Source organism: Panthera tigris, chromosome A2, assembly GCF_018350195.1.
Source record: "Panthera tigris isolate Pti1 chromosome A2, P.tigris_Pti1_mat1.1, whole genome shotgun sequence".
In the NCBI taxonomy this organism is placed as follows: Eukaryota; Metazoa; Chordata; class Mammalia; order Carnivora; family Felidae; genus Panthera; species Panthera tigris.
Window position 1 is genome coordinate 80,772,410 of NC_056661.1, and position 18,306 is coordinate 80,790,715.

Sequence of the window (18,306 nt, forward strand, 5' to 3'; positions counted from 1 at the left end):
AAATTTCTGTTTCATTCGGTGGATATTTTTAGTACCTACTACATTAAAGATGTATTTATTTTTATATATAAAGATATACAGGGAGTTTATATGCTATAAAATACAGGTGTTAGAGGGAATTTAAAATGAATCAAGTTTCAGTTCCTGTCCTCAGGGAGCTTCAGTTCTGCACTTGAATAACAGATCACAGTCTTGAAATATGGCTTTGTAATAGGAAAGTCAAAAAAATGCCATCTGGATTGAATTTGTGAACATCAAAGTCTTTCCCAGTTTTGGAGTCTAATACTATACAGGGCTGATAATTTTATCCAGCTACATTTTACTATTGTTTTTCGCTTTGAGACATAGACTGGGGAGACAGGTTTACATTTAAGGAGCCATGTAACATCCTTTCAGAAAACTTTATTTCTAAGAAACTTGACTTATGAATATATTACACTCAGAAAGATTTGAGTGCATTGTGAACAAATTCAGAAACCATTTTGCAATAAGGATACTCAAACAGTTTTTGAGTTTATGTGCTCAAGTGTTTGGGGATTGAAACTTGAGTTCTTTTAAACACTGAGAATAGGATTCATCTGAAATTTTTTGGATATCCAAGCTCTGCCAGACAGGAAAATCCAGTAAATGGTTTGCCTCCATATCTTAAAGGAAAAATCAAATTCCTCTATGGTGCAGAAGACATACTTTATCTTGCTCTTCCTGGCCCCACATTTTCATCTTCTCTGTGGCTACCTCTCTAAGGTTGGGTGTAGAAACCAGCTTTCTATCCTCTCCTTGCCCAACTCATTTGCATTTTTGCCAGAGACTTTCAACAGGTGTACAATCACTTTGATATTTGATTGGTACCATGAACATTTTTGAAGATAGATTTTGTTTATATTAAAGTACAATGCCGCTCGTTATGGTTATTCTCTCCATACCTCTGGGAAACTTGTACGGCATACTTTTGTTTTTAAACCAATCCATGTATATCTAAATCATACATTTTAGTTTGGAGTGTCTAGAAAAATCACTGGCAGCTTGAATGCAGTGGCAAGAATACAGTGCCCTTGTACTCATGCCATGTACTTGTACCTTTCCCTACAGCAGAACTACAGCTTTTACAACTGCATGATTTTGTTATTTTAATATCCTTGACTCTGGGAAATAGCTAGGAATACAATGTTAAACACTGATGATCCCACTGAAAATAAGCCTTTGCCATCCTTAGTGGTATTGGAGGTGGCCATACTGAACATGCAGAATTCTTTCCCAAACCATATCCCCTAGTCAAGTGACGATTTACCTCTTCCTGCAATGGCCTATTCCAATGGCCTATTTCCAGGACGGATGTGCCACAAATATTTAGAATGAGCTGACCTTGTCGGTGTCCCTAGGGAGACGCATTAACCATAATTAAATAAATAAAAACCATGCTGCTACTTACTCATACTAAAGCATTTTATAAGTAGTTACCCATATGGGAAGGAGTTCATTGCAATGAAAGCTTGCAAGTGATCTGGTCTTGTAAATGCCAAGATAGGGCTCAGGCTTGAAATCACTATTTGTTTTGCTGTCTCATTCATGTCATAGTGGAATTGTACCCTGGTACCCCAGTTTCAGCTCTCTGGGGGAGGGTTTCTTGAATCTTTGAGAGTGTTGCCCACAATACCCTCAACACTGAACTTCACGTTCAACATGTATGTAGCCTATATTTTACTTCAGGCCATCTCAAACTTACCATAAATTTGGTGAGGATCTGTTCAGCTGTTTTAATAATTCAGTAATAGAACCACAAAAACTTAATTATACATACACACACATACACACACATTTCTTTAAATCTATATGTGTAAATATGGAGTCACTTTTAATGAAGTCCAGTTGAGAACATTTACTATTCCTGTCTTTCAGAATGATTTTAGTGAGCTTAAAAATAGATCAGGATTTAATTACTTTCATGCATCTGAAGAGTCAGGAGCGTTTGACACTCTGACACTTAAGCTCAAATTTCCCGTCAGAGTTGAACTTGCAAGGGTTCAAATTTTAACGAAGTGTCACTGTGATCAAATGGGACTTGATTTCCAAAGAAAGGGAAGGGGAGAGAGTAATGAAGCTTCAAACAAAACCATCACCTTCTATTTAATTTGACTTACAACCAATATCAAAGAATTGAAGAGACCAAGCCTTGCATGGTATTTTTGGAGCAGGGAGATAGATAGTAGAGAGATCATGGGGAAATAACAGAGCCTGTTAGACTTTTAAAAAAATTTTTTAAAAATGTTTATTTATTTTTGAGAGAGAGAGAGATTGAGAGACAAACAGAGCACTAGTGGGGAAGGGGCAGAGAGAGAGGGAGACACAGAATCTGAAGCATGCTCCAGGCTCCAAGCTGTCAGCACAGAGCCCCATGCGGGGCTCAAACCCATGAACTGTGAGATCATGACCTGAGCCAAAGTTGGATGCTTCACTGACTGAGTCATTCAGGCATCCCCTGTTAGACTTTGATAAGATTCTTCCCTCTGTTTTTATGCAGGATGAATCAATGAGATACATCTCTGAAGGCTGTCCTGGAGTCCTGTACCTCAATCTATCTAACACAATTATCACCAACAGGACCATGAGACTGCTGCCGAGGTAATGTTTGTGTTATAGGTGTTATACTGAAAATAGTGATGCTCCTCCAGGTTCTGGCTTGTTCCAGCACTCCCCACCATCTAACCATCTAGCACCCCACCATCATGGCACCACTAATCTAGTAACAGGACTGCTGCTTTCAAGTCCCCAACCTGGTGCTTATTCTCTCCCTCCTGGGCGGGCCCAGATTAAATAACTGGTCCTCTGCTTGGCCAACATTTCTGTGTCACTCTTATAGCAATGTGCCCAGTAGCTTGAGTTAGGCTCTGCCAGTCTCTTTCTGGTCCTCCTTCCTGGGCAATGGAGCCTGGCTTCTAAATTCCAGTCCCATGTCTGGACTTCTTGACAACAGAACACCAGTGCCCTCCTTTCTTTGACCTTGAACACTGTGATCCCATATTCCCTGTTGCCATGCTCTGGTTACCTGTTGGGACTTCCACCACCTCCAGGAAATCTGATACGAGTTGTGTTTTGATCTATGGGCTGAATACAAATGTTGTATCTCCTCAGCTAGTGCTTCGTTGGAGGAGAAGGGACAGAAGACTACAAGACATCACCAAAAGTTGACAGGATATTCAAATTTTATGTCATTCAATTATTTATTTTCACCAAGGAAATACTAATCAGGAAGAGAAGATAATCATATTGGGAGAGATTCAAAACATTTTTTTCAAACTATTGCGAAAGAATAAATTATTTTTGAGAATATAACTTTTTGAGATTCTTTGAAAAATAACAGCAAAGCATTTGAAAAAGCTAGAGAAAATTCTAGGTGGTTATTTTCCTTATCTTCGGTCTCTGATCATTTTCTAGAAATGTGTAAGCCTAAAAAAAGTGGTAACATATTTTCTGTTTATCCCATTAATTGAGTTTCCACATTTTAGTCAAGTCTGTTTAGTCAAATCTATCAAATTTTTCCTTTGAAATTTCTTCTGATACTTTTAAACTTTTAAATAAAGGTTTTCTTCCTTCCAGGTGTTTGATGTCATTTATTATTTTTTTCTTGTATGATTTGTTTTTACTTAAATCTATAATCAATCTAGAATTTATTTTGGTAGATAAATGAGGCAACAATGTAATAGGGTTCAGCAAACTATGGCTTGTGTGGTCCAAAGCTTGACTTAATGTAGTCCATGAGCTAAGAATATTTTTTACACTTTCAGAGTTGTTAAGGGGTGCCTGGGTGGCTCATTTGGTTAAGCTTCTGACTCTTGGTTTTAATTAAATTTTAATTTTAATTTCTCATTATATTTTCCAAATGGTCATTTTTGGACTTGGGTACAAGGTACAAGTGTCCTTTTAATGTTTTCATTTGTAAGATTTAATTGATTTCTTTCATTTGTAAGATTTAATATGAAATTACCTCTGAATAAGAATATAGGCAAAGCTTGTAAGATTTAATAAGTATTGCTCTCATTTTGTAAACTGTTGCACGTTTATTTTCATCTTTGACCCAATAATTATTTAGAAGAGAATTTTTGGTTCCAAGTAGTTGAAGTTTCTTTGATTAGGCTTCTGGTTTTAATTTCTAATTTTGTACACTGTGGTCAAGAAATGTGGGCTGAATTATTTCTACCTTTTGGAATTTATTGAGATTTCTTGGTGGACCAGTTTATATAATTAATTTTAGTAAATTAATTATATAATTATTGGATAATTTTAGTAAATCATCCATGAATGCTTAAAACAAGAGAGTTTTTTTTAGAGAACAAAATTTCTATGTGTGTGTATATATGTATGAATTCTTGATATTTCATAGTATAATAGTGATACATTGGTTGTCTTTTAGAATCAAGCTTCTTTATTTTGATATTTTTATTTTATATATAAAGATTAATAAATAGCAGGTTTCAATATAGATTATAGCATTTATTCACATAAAATTACATTCTTTATTCTGGTTGATGTTTCTTTGCCTCAGATTCTTTTTTATCTGCTATTAATATAGTCATCTTTATTTTCTTTTGCTTATGGTTTTTTGGAATAACTTTATGTATCCCTGTATTTTTAATCTTTATGTTGGTGTATTTTAGGTTTTCCTTTTATATGAAGCACATAGCTAACTTCTATTTTAAAATTTTTCATTCTGCCTTTTTAGGAGGATAGTTTACAAATAATATTTCCTTTCAAAATTGAGTGTATGGTTTTATTTTTATGATCTTGCTTTGTTTTTGATTTTTTATGTTACTATACTGTATTCATTGTTTCTGCCTTTTGCTATATAAACTATATTGTTTACTTTTATAATCTTAATGTATTTCAGAGGTATGTGCACATTCTGTTCTGTATTCTAACTAGTGGCTATGTGTATTTTTTTTTAAAAAAACATGTTTTTAATATGCATTTTTTCAGTTATCAAAGTTGTGACGGAACAATGACGTTGGTTAGAGATCTAATACTCTTTCATTCTCCCTTGAACTTGATGCTTCTCTACTTCCACCCCCTTGTCCATAAACACATATTATTTGTGATTTTTGGTAATCATCTAACTTACTTTTAATATTGATTTTTCATGTTTGTGCTCAATATTGTGATGATATTTATGATTATGGAGTCCTACCTCTAAGTTTGTCATTCATTGATGGTCCATTTGTTCCACAATTTCCTTAATCTTTATTTCTGACTTTGATTCATCTCATGATGACTGGACATATAGTTTTAAAACCTCTTTATTGAGAAAGATAAACAAGTGTTAGATTTTTAGCCATTGCTTTCTGAAAATGACTTTCTTTTGTCTTGAAGGGTGAACAACAACCTCTCTTGGTGTATAGCTCTTGAATTATGTCCCTTACTTTATTCTTAAAAACCTACAAATATTGCCACATAATCTCTGGTATTTCAGGTTAAAGAGAAGTGTAAAGCTAGCTTGATTTTTTTTTTTTTGTTCCTTTGTTGGAAACCTATTTTTCTGCCAATATGCTTGCAAGAATTTCCTTTTTACTGAGAAATTAAAAACATTATCCGAGGTTAATTCTTTCAGTTAACTTTTCCTGGAACATAGTAAACCTTTTGAATATTAAAACTTAGATCTTTTCTCAGGCAAGGAAGGCATTTTCCTTTTTTTTTTTTTTTTTTAATTTTTTTTTTTTTAACGTTTATTTATTTTTGAGACAGGAAGAGACAGAGCATGAACAGGGGAGGGTCAGAGAGAGGGAGACACAGAATATGAAGCAGGCTCCAGGCTCTGAACTGTCAGCACAGAGCCCGACACGGGGCTAGAACTCACGGACCGCGAGATCATGACCTGAGCCGAAGTTGGCCACCTAACCGACTGAGCCACCCAGGCGCCCCGGCATTTTCCTTTTTAATGCTTCTATTCCATTTGTTCAGGTTTTGTCTTAAGAATCCTGTTGTATTCTCAGATAGAATTTTTATTCCTGTCCTTCAAAGCTGTCATCTTCTCTTTCATCATTTTTATCTCTGTATACATTTCCTCAGCATACTGCATTCTCCATATTAGTAGTTCTCAAAGTGTGTTCCAAGGATAGCTGGGTTCCAATAAATGTTTAATAACTAGTTTGGGTAGGGGTTAAGGGGATGTTCTGATTTATAAGATTTACTGATTTCTGTGATGTAAATACTACCACCATGATCAATTTTAAGCTACCAACATGATGTCACTGAATGTGGAGTTGGAAAGAAATGCTAATAGTTGGCTCTCATGGGCTGGTGCAAGCCAGCTCCAGTGATGCTACTGTAGAGAGTCCTGACCCTTTCAGGAATTCTAAAAGGTGCTCTAGTCCTGCAATATAGAATATCACTCAGTACTTTTCTTTAGGAATTCCATAGGGAGATGTATATGCATATGTATATATGTACATGTATGAGTGTGTGTGTGTGTATATGTATATATATACAGAGAGAGATAACATATATGCTTGTGTGTGGTGTGTATATATATATATATATATAGAGAGAGAGAGAGAGAGAGAGAGAACATGTATGCTTGTGTGTGTGTGTGTGTGTACAGAAAAAGAGAGAATATATTACAAAATCCATTAAATCCCTATGTGAAAAACAGAATTTATGAAGTAGATGATTTGGGATATCATACTTTGAGATAATTTTTTCTCTTAGGAAAATTAAGATAATACTACAACCGTGCATAGTTTCTTAGGAACACTTATTTTGCAAATGAAGCTATGCCTTTAGTGGGCCACAGATAAAAAAAATAGGTAGGACCCAAAATGAGAATTTTGTTTTGATTTTAACTGTAGTTCTTGTGACTGGGAGAACAATCACGAAAAATATACTTGATATTGATGATTTTTGTCATATGAAAAAAATGTACACTTTCTTATCTATGATAAAAATACATTTCATTATGATTCCCTATTTTTGTTCTGTTTTCCATTGTTTCAAATATGTTTGGGAATGCAAAAGTGTTCTTTAAACTATAAATAACCAGAGAAATGTTGTGTGCTGTTGTCATTCTCTCCCCAGTTGCCTTTAGTATTTCTTTCCAAAGAAATCATTTGCCAGAAGAAAAATATAATTTGTTTGCCCTTCTTGACAACATTGATTTGCCAGCTTTTTATTTGAATATTTTTCCTCACTTCTTTGGGGACCTGCTCCATTTTCTGAAGTTGAAAATGAGGGCTGCTCATAGCTCATGCCCATTCCAGGACATTTTTGCTTCTAAATATTTCCTGAATCGAACCCTTTCCATTTACTCCTATTGCCACCACCTAGGTGGCACTCTCAGCGCCTCATCTGGCCTTGCATCCCTACGGTTCACCCTTGGTCTCTCTTCCCTTCAATCTGTTTTTTTCTTATGCTGTAAGAGGCATCATCCTGAAATGATAGTCTTATCATGTCTTTGACATGCTGAAGGTCTAGACTCTTCCCTTACTGTCCTTTAACATTGATAAAACTTCTCCTGTATAGGTCCTTAACATTATGTGATGAAACCTATCTGCCCTGGTTTTCCAAGGGAAGCCCTTAACTCTGGTCATCTGGATTGCTGCAAGCTTCTCTTTCTCTATAGATGGAATTTCTTTCTCCTTCTCTCTGCTAAGCCATAGCCTTTATACTTCGAGTCATACCATCTACCACAATTCCACAATGATCTCTCCTTTCCCTGAATCCTAACAGTAACATTCATTCACTTTTTTTTTTTTTTTTTTTTTTACCATGCATTGATCAACTACTGTGTGCAGGACATTCTGGGCATATAGTAGTGAATAAAGCTATTATGATCTTTGCTCTTTAATGGAGTGTCATGTGCTGTAGTGGCATGGTGTTTAATTATTTTTCACATAGTCCCTTCAAATGGCTTGGACATTTCTTTACACATAGGTGCTCTCAGGTTATATGGTCTTACCCATCAGAGTGGGGCAGAAAGAGTAAGCTGTTTCCTTGACTGTACATCCTCAAGGTCTAGTCTATGAATAAGGTCAAAACACTGCATTTGGATTTCTGCAGGGATCCTATTATGCAAAACTGCCTCTGTGAAACTAAAGAGCCCAGCACTAAATCAAAAGAGACTACCTGCAAATCTCCTTTACAAACTAGGCCTTGTCTTGGTGATTTTTTCAGAGAAATCATTGTTGAAATACAGAATTCTACATTCCTTCCAACAGTAATGCCCTCAGGTATTGATGATCTAATAAAGAAGACCTCGATTCTTTAATGGAAAAAAGCCAACAGAAAAAATGTGATCTCTGTAGTTTCTGTAAGAATTGTGATTTTTAAAAAAATTTTTAAATATTTTAAATGTTTTATTTATTTTTGAGAGAGAGAGAAGGAGACAGAGGATCCGAAGCAGGCTCCACGCTGTGAGCACAGAACCAGATGTGGGGCTCAAACCCACGAACCGTGAGATCATGACCTGAGCTGAAATCAAGAGTCGGCCACTTAGCTGACTGAGCCACCCACGCACCCCAAGAATTGTTATTTCTTAAAGATTATAGTAGCAGTAGAAAAATAAATCACAAAGAGAACCTCTCCCCCCATTAGAAACAGTTAGTTATCAAATAATTAGGAAAAGATAAACACAGGCTGCAAACACAGCTTCAAAGTAGAATTAGAAATACCAAGTTGTCTCTGGGTTGAGAACATGATGAGCCAGATCTCACTCACGTAAGGGATGTATTTCTTTGCCAAAATTCAGAATAAAAAGTTGCAGTATTGCATAAAATTTGCCAAGTGATTTCACTGTCAACTGATTGTTTTCCCATTCCCAGAAGCTCTGAGTCTGCAGCACTGTAAATCCCTGGAAAGGCCACAGGGCCACTCAAGATTCCTCCTATGCTAGGTTTTCAAACTGATGGTTCCCATGAGGTTCCACTTTGAGGGCAGCCACCTAGAGACTCAGTCTGGGAGTCATTTAGTCCAATGAACAACTTCTTTTGCCAAATCTGAGGTTCTTAACATGGGGTCAGTGGATCCCCCAAGGAACAAGGATGGAATTCAGAGGTTCCATAAGTTTTGATGGGGGAAAAATCATCCCCGTCTTTGCTAAGCTCTAACTGAAATGTAAGTGAAAAATCAGAATAGCACTAGCAGTTCCTGGGACTCTTTTACCCATAAAAATCTGAAATATTTTCTTACTATAGTTGTCATAGTTATCTCAAAGTATCACTGACATTCATCGCCCACTCAAAACCATGGGTAGTTATTAGCCCTGCCACTAGATTTGTTATTTAATATTAACATATGATATCATATGTTACATAACAAATATATATATATATATATATATAATATAAACATGTTAAAAATAAAGAAGCACACATATTATTATTCTACTCATTTGATCCTTAAAAATTTTTGATAATAATATCTTTCAATATAATTAGCTGCTTTTGTAATTTTAAGTATTTTATTCTACGTATTAAAAACATTATGCTGATAAAGGGTCCACAGACCCAGAGGTATCTGTTACACACAAAAAAGTTAAGAACTCCTCAGTCAATTCCTACTTACAGTATTTGTTAACTGATCACAAGGAGTTAAAAAAATCAAACAACAGCTTTGGACTAGATTTGAATATATTTGAATATGCATGATTTTGTCAGTAACAGTTACATTATTATAATTAAAGACAGATTAATTGACATAGGGGTTAAAAATGGGTTAAGAACAGTCTGAAAATGTGCAACACATGAAGGGAATAAAAACTACGTCAAAGGCTATCAATCTCACTGGAGTTCAAACGGATTAAATAGGGCTTTAAACCTTGACCAAACTGAGGGTGTAGATGTCATAGGAAATTCCCCCAAACCCTTGGAATCAGTTGTGTGCACCACCTTGTCAGATGAGTACCCATTCCATTACATGAAAGAAGACCCAACAAACTTCATAAGAACAATTAATATGTTATCATTTGAATTAGTAATAACAATAATACATATTTTTATTTTATTTTTGAAATTTATTTTATTTTTTAAGTTTATTTATTTATTTTGAGAGAGAGAGAGAGAGAGCACAAGTAGGGTAGGGGCAGAGAGAGGAGACAGAATTCCAAGCAGACTCCACACTGTCAGCACAGAGCCTGACACAGGGCTCGAACTCATGAACCATGAGCTGAGATCAAGAGTCAGACGCTTAATCGACTGAGCCACCCAGGCACCCCATATATTTTAAAGCTTCTACCTCCTGATTTTAATCATCAAAAGTCATCCTTAATATATACTCTTACATCTATGTTCTCATAGAATTGTCATACTTCTAAGAGGAAATAGCAGATAGAATTACATCCATGTTACAGATGAGAAAACTGAGGTTCAGGAAAGCTGGACACAGTTGGTCAGGGTTTAGAAAGAAAAGACATCATATTATAATCTCCACTTAACAGATGCAGAAACAATCTCTGAGAGGTTAGGGAAGTTGCAATAAGTGTCAGAGCTGAAATTTGAAACCAGTTTGGTCCGATTCCAAAACTTTGTGTGTTTTCCATTGTGTTGTGCTGTGTGCCTCAGGCTCCCTCCTCCAAATTAGAGAGCTTAAGTGTTGTTAGAAATGACAATCCTCCCTGCACCCTCCACACACCCCAAGAAAGCTGTTCTTGAATCACAAGGGTACCCTTCCAGGGAGAGGAAGATCAAGCATTTTCAAAACTTTGGCATACATCTTCGTTAACTCAAGGGCCCCAGGAGAGGGGACGTGTCCTTGGGATGTTAGTACTGCTTTCTGCTCCATGGCCCTGCCCACAGCCACTGGGGAATCCAGATGGCGTCCCTCTTTGTTCTGTTGAATCTCATGGACACAGCCATTGCCAGAGGGGAATGTGTGTTCTGCATCAAATAAATCACTATGCAATGGGAATCCTTATATCATATAGATGAGTTTTTCAAACTTTAGTAATCAATCTGATTGTCAATGCTCACATATCTTATTTCCCAATTTTATGTGAAGGTAAATTTCACTTGTCATTTGTGGGCTTTTGAGGGACAGAGAGGCATCTTCTTCCACTTTTTTGTTCTTGTTTTCCAACTTGGTGTTAAACTGGTGTGGATCACAAACCAAGAGCATGTTGTTAATTCCATTACAAGACTCGGCAACAGTGGGAGTTCTTGCACTTTTAAAAAATGCCAGGCTTAGGAAGGCTTGGAAAATTGTCCACAGAAGGTCCTCAAACTGTAAGCCCTTGCCGGGTAGTACAGGCTCATCTTAATTACCCTCTTTTTTTTTTTTTTCTGGAAGCGATCATTTTGGTCATGGTGGTAATGCCACATTTAATCTGTTTGAACTCCAGTGAGACAGATAGCCTCTGATGTAGTGTTTATTCCCCTCATGTGTTGCCCAACTCATTTGCAGACTGTTCTTTTTAACCCATTTTTAAGCTCTATCAATTAGTCTTTCTTTAACTATAAATATGAAACTGTTACTTATGAAATCATGCATATTCAAATGTCTATTTCAAATCGTTTGCTAATCATGTCCATTTTAAGAGCCTCTTATGTTTAACTTTGCCTCCTTTCTGCCCCCAGTCCTCACTGTCATGTAACAGTTAATCACCATTTAAATGTTTACAAAGGGTTTGTCCTTCTAGACATTTTGCACATTGTTTTGGTGCTCCAAAGATAAAATCTAAATGCAACAATAATGCAAACTCTGTAACTTTGGTTTTGAACACAAACTAACGTCCAAACAATATGAATGCACAAATCTCCCCCACCCCCAAAGCTTTATCCCAACCAGCTTTCTTAAAAATCGAGGCAAATCTTTATTTTCATCTAAAATGTAATTATGCATTATCTGACATACTACTACAATCTCCTTTACATAACAGGAAGAGAATTAACAATGAAGTCCAACTGTTGAATATCTGCAAGGAGAAAAGATTAATTTAGAGTTTTACTTCTCTTTGTCATAGTGGCTTAAGAAAGATGTGGAAAACGACTCAAGTTTAATCCCCTTCCTTCCTCTCTTTTCTCGTCCTGTCTTTTCAGGCACTTCCACAACTTACAGAATCTCAGCTTGGCTTACTGCAAAAAGTTCACAGACAAAGGATTACGGTACCTGAATTTAGGGGATGGATGCCACAAGCTCATCTATTTGGACCTTTCCGGCTGCACCCAGGTTTGTCTTTCAATCTTCTCTTTCCTGCAGCGGGCAAGGAAGTCCTCCGGAGGACGGGCTACATCCAGCCCTCATGTTATACTAATGCTGTGCACGGACTGCAGCACACTTTTCAGAGGTTTTGAATTACACAGCCACAGCTGCTTAAATTTTCCCCAGGATCGCTACTATAGGCTCTTGGCTTCCTTCCACTGGAATGTCACATCCACACACAGGCCGAGCTCAGGGGATGATGAAACAGACCATTTCTGTGTAGATACTTCAAGCACAATTATAATACCAGAGTTCCAAATGTTGAAAACTGTAGAATTGCTACCAGATACAAACACAGGAGAAGCCTTTTTGGGGGAGGATTGGCAAAGAACTTCCTGGAAAGTCAATTAGCTCCCACACGGGCTTTCAAAAAATAAATGGGTATTGGGTCAAATGCTGCAAGTTCTAAATGTAAGAAAGGAAATACAACAAAGGTTGTAATTTCTAAAACTGCATTGTATCCTTGGGCTAAATAACATGGAGATTTGAGATGTACATAGGGAAATACTTTAGTTTGAGGGAACAAGGTAAAGGAAAATTGGGTAGAAAATCGGTGGAGTTGAGGAGGGAAGGTCATGGCACTTTGCGAACAGTTACTGCCTCACTGGTAGTTTCTTCTTGATTTTAGCAGATTTAAGTCATTATTCTTTTAACTTCTTTTCTTTCACCTCTCTAGGTATTTTGTTAATGTATGTTCCTCCTTCTACAGAAATAATACCATTGCACAGATGAGAACTGGCTGAAACCTTGATAGTTACTGTTTATTGAGTTGTTAGTATATGCCGGGCACCATATTGAGTGCCTCACATAGACCAGATTCACTACAAATGCTGTGTAGTTGGTATTTATTGTGCCCATTTAGGAATGCAGAGGCTAGGCTCCCAAGGTTGCCCAGCTGGTGAAAGCACAGGGTACTGGGGCAGTTGTAAGCACCTGTTGGTACCTACATAGGCAGGCAGAGTCCCCTGGAGGGCATTTAGGCATACAATGGGCTTCTCCTCCAAGTGCTTAAATGGATAGAACTTAGTCACCATCACTGGCATCCCATGGTGCCCTGGTACACTAGGCAGTAGGGAGGATGTGGGGGCAAGGAGGGGAGGGCTGTGAGCTAGAGTTGAAACATCTAGAATTTACATTTATTTCTGACCTACTGGTGTGTAGCTTACTAAACATCAACAAGAGACGGACTTACCATTCTCTCCAGCTTCCCTCGACTTCAGACCGGCTTCTTCCTGACTCTAGGTCCCTGACCTCCCTTTTCTTAGAGCATTTCTTTTAGAAAACTTGAAACTGGTCATTCTTTCTTTGCTCTCCTTGAGATAGATAGAAACTTCTTTAAAAGCTTCTTGCCAGTGTTACAACCCAGGAACGCCTCCCTCAAGGACCTGGGAGCCATCCTTTGATACATAATCATTAAGGGTAGTAGCACGTGTATCTTCCAGTCTCTCTGGGAGGGTAGGTGTCTACTTTCGATATGGGTGTACGCATCCTATTGATTGCGCTCCCCTCTAAAGATACATCCTCCACTCTTTTCCACCAGCTAACCAAGTCCTTAAAAACCCTCCCCACAGTGTGACTTACCTGCTTCTTCTCAGTTTCCACAAGGTAATGGCGACAACATACAGTTCGTACACAAACACATGAACACACATGCACATGTCCCTAAGGATAAATATTCTCAGACACAGTAAAGTCAAAATGAGAGGTTCCCAATCAATGTGCCTCTACTCTAGCCAGATATACATGCAGAACTCACAGATACAGTTTATCTACTTTTAAATTTTGAGCCAACATTTTAAATTCTGGAGTTTTCATAAAGAAATCTAGACTCCAAGCTTCTCTTAAAAAACTGGAAAAACTAACGAAGTTGGGCCAACATCGCCATATGGCAACAAAGGGCTGGAACTGAGTCAGCCTCGTCCCCTTGAAATGGCGTGTGCTGGCTTCTCCTCCACTCGGTAACGTCCACACACGCACACCTACCAATTAACTGCATGGCCTGCCTGTCCTCGGTGGGTATTTAAGTTTGGTCTGAATGTATAAAGAATAGATACTTTTCCCCGACTGGCCCTTAATTTGTACATCTCAATCCACAGTGAAGTTAGTATTTCACAGTGCTATGCAAAGCAACGTTAATTTCTTTTGTTCATCTGTCTTTCGCTTTCATTTGTTTATTTTATAATTCAACGGAGATTTAACTCCAGGTGTCAGACACTGTTTCAGTCACTGGAAATTGTGCCATTTGAAACCGAACCCCTTCAGGTTCACTGAGAGTAAGAAATGGGCTCATTAGTAAGCACAGATCTCCTATGAGCAGATAGAGCTCCTGCTCTAGCTTCAGAAAGAATGAGGAAAGCTTGGATGTTACTGCTTCCGAGGGATGTGTTAAATTCTGTGGGGAGGTTCTGTCTGCCTCCCCAGCTCTGGGTGTGAGGACAGTTTCACTCTCCCAGGCCTACTTGTATTGACTGGGTGGCACAAAAATGGTTTCAAAGCAGGAAAATCGATGATTCACAGATTTCCCAGGTTCTCTGCTTGGAAACTAAAATCTATTTTCTTTTTACAAGAATTTTGCACTATGAAGTCATGTGTTAGTATATCTGCCAAAGAAAAAAGGTCCTAATAAAACAAAAGACTTGAGAATAGAAGCTCACACCTACCTGCTTTTCGCTGGTGTTATCTGTGCCTGCTGCATGCTGGACACGCATGATGAATAAAACAGCATCCCTGTCTTTAAGGAGCTCTGGGTTAACGTAAGTGAAGTCTGTTAAGGGCTAAACTTTAATGCAGTCGTGGCTGCCCCCCAAAAAGGAAAGATGGATTTATACAATACTGTGGAAGTATTTTAACCATAGTTGTTGGAAAAAATACATAAATGGATAATGGAGAACTGCAAAGAAAAGTGAAAATCGATTACACATGTTTTAGAAATACTCCGAATGCTTTTGGGATTGGATAAACACTATAGGTGCAGTAAGTAATGCGACTGATTTCCTAACAAATACCAGCACTTGCATATACACTTGTGTGTCCTCATCTTTAATGTGACTGAGGGGATGCCTCTGTTCAGTTTCTTCTCGAAAAATCTCTGCTCACTTGGCCCTAAATCAGGATAAAGCTGTTCCAGTGAGCTCTTACACCATACATTGCAACTTTCTAACAATATACTTGTCACTTTGAATTTTATTTTTTCACTTTTTAAAAACCTTTGCTTTTTTTTTCTTTTTACATGTTAAACACAAAAATATGAGAAATGAGCAAAAATTGAAATTATCTGAAAATTCGCCACCCAGAAATAATAAGGGTAAGGCTTTCTGGTCTTTTTCTATGCACAGCTATACTTCTTTTAAACTAAAGTGGATTAGATAGTACACATATCTTTTATTTAATATTCCATAAATATTTTATTTAACTATATATTATATTATACTATATTGTGTTATATTTATAACCTACCATTTTTAAAAAGTTTTTTTAACATTTATTTATTTTTGAGACAGAGAGAGACAGAGCATGAATGGGGGAGGGTCAGAGAGAGAGGGAGACACAGAATCCGAAACAGTCTTCAGGCTCTGAGCTGTCAGCACAGAGCCCGACGCAGGGCTCGAACTCAGGGACCGCAAGATCATGACCCGAGCCGAAGTCGGACACTCAACCAGCCACCCAGGCGCCCCTATAACCTACCATTTTTTGCTATCATCAGTAACCTGTGAGGAAAATTCTCATAGCCATATATTTCCATAAGTCTATGCAACGTTTTGGTATGAATTTTTAGAAGTGAAACGGTCAGAGCATATAGTTATTTTTAAGGCCATCTATGCTCTACAAAGGTTGCCAATGTATGAATTGCCAAATGTAAAATAATGTTTGATATCTTCATAAGAGTATTATCTAAAAAAAAACTTTAGCCAATTTGACATCAAATATGATATTTTATATTTTTAATTTGTATTTCTCTGATCACTTGTAAGGTTAAATCATACACAGGCACTTAATAAATATTTGTTGAATAACAAGGATTCTTTTTTTTTTTTTTTTTAAGTGTTTACTTTTGAGAGAGACAGAGAAAGAATGCATGTGGGTTAGGGGCAGAGAGAGAGGGAGATACAGAATCTGAAGCAGGCTCCAGGCTCTGTGCTGTCAGCACATAGCCCAACGCGGAGCTTGAACTCATGAGCTGTGAGATCATGATCTGAGCTGAAGTCGGTCGCTCAACCGACTGAGCCACCCAGGTGCTCCTAATAACAAGGATTCTTAGTCCAACCAGCTGCCATTGTTAAAATATTTTTCAAATTAATTAAAAGTTTTCTTTCAGAGCCTGAGTGCAACATATTCTTTATAGTATTTTCAGAAGAAGAAGAACAAGAAAACCAATCTACATTCATTTAACAAAAAATTCTGGTCGAATCAGTTGAACAAATTTAATACGTCTGCTTCTATATTTACTATTTACTCAGTTATAATATAAAATTTAAGTTTATGCCATAAAACAACTTTTTAGGGGTACCTGGGTGGTGGCTCAGTCGGTTAGGCGTCTGACCTTGGCTCAGGTCATGATCTCACGGTTTGTGAGTTCAAGCCCCACGCCGGGCTCTCTCCTGTCAGCACAGAGCCTGCTCCAGCTTCTGGGTCTCACTCTCTCTCTGCCCCTCCTCCTCTCACACTCTGTCTCTGTGTCTGTCTCTCTCTCTATCTCAAAAATAAAATAAACATAGGGGCGCCTGGGTGGCTCAGTAAGCTGAGTGTCCGATTTTGGCTCAGGTCATGATCTCACGGGGTATGGGTTCAAGCCCCGCGTTGGGCTCTGTGCTGACAGCTTAGAGCCTGGAGCCTGCTTCCGATTCTGAGTCTCCCTCTCTCTCTCTGCCCTCTCCCATTCATGCTGTCTCTCAAAAATAAACATTAAAAAAATTTTTTTTAATAAAATAAAATAAACATTAAAAAACAAAACCAAAACCCCCCAAGTACCACAATATTTTTAAAACTATGTTTAAACACAATTTGGGGAGACTTTTTAGAGACAAAATAGTTTTATTGTGTAAAGAAAAGTACCCTTTCCTATGCTCCTTTATTATCTATGGTCAGGGAGACAACTGGTGGCAACGAATGGGTCCATCTTGTGCTCTGCTCTAAAGAATGGTGTGTGACCTAACTCACAGCAGACATTTATCAGATGTTTATTGAATATTTGGATTGATGTTTAGTTAGATAAATGAAACTGATGAGCTATTGCATGAAACATTGGTAGTTTTCCTCTGCACCTGGTACTTTGCTTCAGGAACCACTCCTCTTCTTTCCCTGTGACTTTGCAGAGCTGTGTCACTCTTGACACCTTGAGAGCAATACATGGTAGTCATTGGGAGCATGGGTTCCGGAGCACTTGCTTTTTAATCCTGAATTTATCATTTACTAGTTATGGGACTGTGGCAGGTTACCTGAGGGTTCTCAGCTTCAATATCTATGAAATGGGGAAAGTACTAGGATCTACCTCATAAATGTGTTGTGTAAGTGAAATGATCTGATACATATAACATGCTTAGAACAGTGGCATCATAGAGTAAATGCTTAGTAATCATTAGGGTTTTCCAATGGCCACTGGGTCATTTGACCCTGGCCTAGACAATCCTAAGTTCCATCTGCAGTGGCTGTGATTTTTCCAGGAGAGAGGCATGACCCTACCAGAACCATTCAGAATCCTTCTAAGTATTCAACACTGGGAAAAATAAATTCTGTTTTTCCTGAGGTTGCAGGGCCTGGAGAGTGTAAGTCTAGGCTGATTTGTGATTCTCTTAACATTCATGTACTTATCCTTTGATGAAGACAGCAGATATTTTTTCTTTATAATTTTTTTTAACGTTTATTTATTACTGAGAGACAGAGAGACACAGAGCATGAGCAGGGGAGGGTCCAAGAGATGGAGAGACACAGAATCTTAAGCAGGCTCCAGGCTCCAAGCTGTCAGCACAGAGCCCGACGCAGGGCTCAAACACACAAACCGCAAGATCATGACCTGAGCCGAAGTCGGACACTCAACCGACTGAGCCACCCAGGCAGATATTTCTGCTCTATACACACGGAAGTTGAATGTCTGGGTTATGAAGTATATGTATGTTTGGTTGTTGTTAATAC

At 37.8% G+C, this 18,306-nt stretch overlaps 2 protein-coding genes across 6 annotated transcripts in view; one reads left to right on the plus strand and one right to left on the minus strand.

Moving 5' to 3' along the window:
- Positions 1-18,306, plus strand: part of FBXL13 (F-box and leucine rich repeat protein 13) — a 205,949-nt gene that overhangs the window by 116,868 nt on the left and 70,775 nt on the right. For all 4 annotated transcript variants that reach the window (XM_015538250.2, XM_042964988.1, XM_042964976.1 and 1 more), the window contains 2 exons: positions 2,519-2,619; positions 12,015-12,144. In XM_015538250.2, coding sequence (XP_015393736.2) covers positions 2,519-2,619; positions 12,015-12,144 — 231 coding nt within the window. The remainder of the gene's footprint in view (positions 1-2,518; positions 2,620-12,014; positions 12,145-18,306) is intronic.
- Positions 1-18,306, minus strand: part of LRRC17 (leucine rich repeat containing 17) — a 48,694-nt gene that overhangs the window by 19,524 nt on the left and 10,864 nt on the right. The window contains exon 1 of one of the 2 annotated variants that reach the window (XM_007083927.3): positions 12,085-13,125. The exons of the other annotated variant lie outside the window; for it this stretch is intronic. The gene's annotated coding sequence lies outside the window, so the exon portion shown is untranslated. Of the gene's footprint in view, positions 1-12,084; positions 13,126-18,306 lie in introns of those variants that run through there. 2 annotated transcript variants of the gene reach the window in all.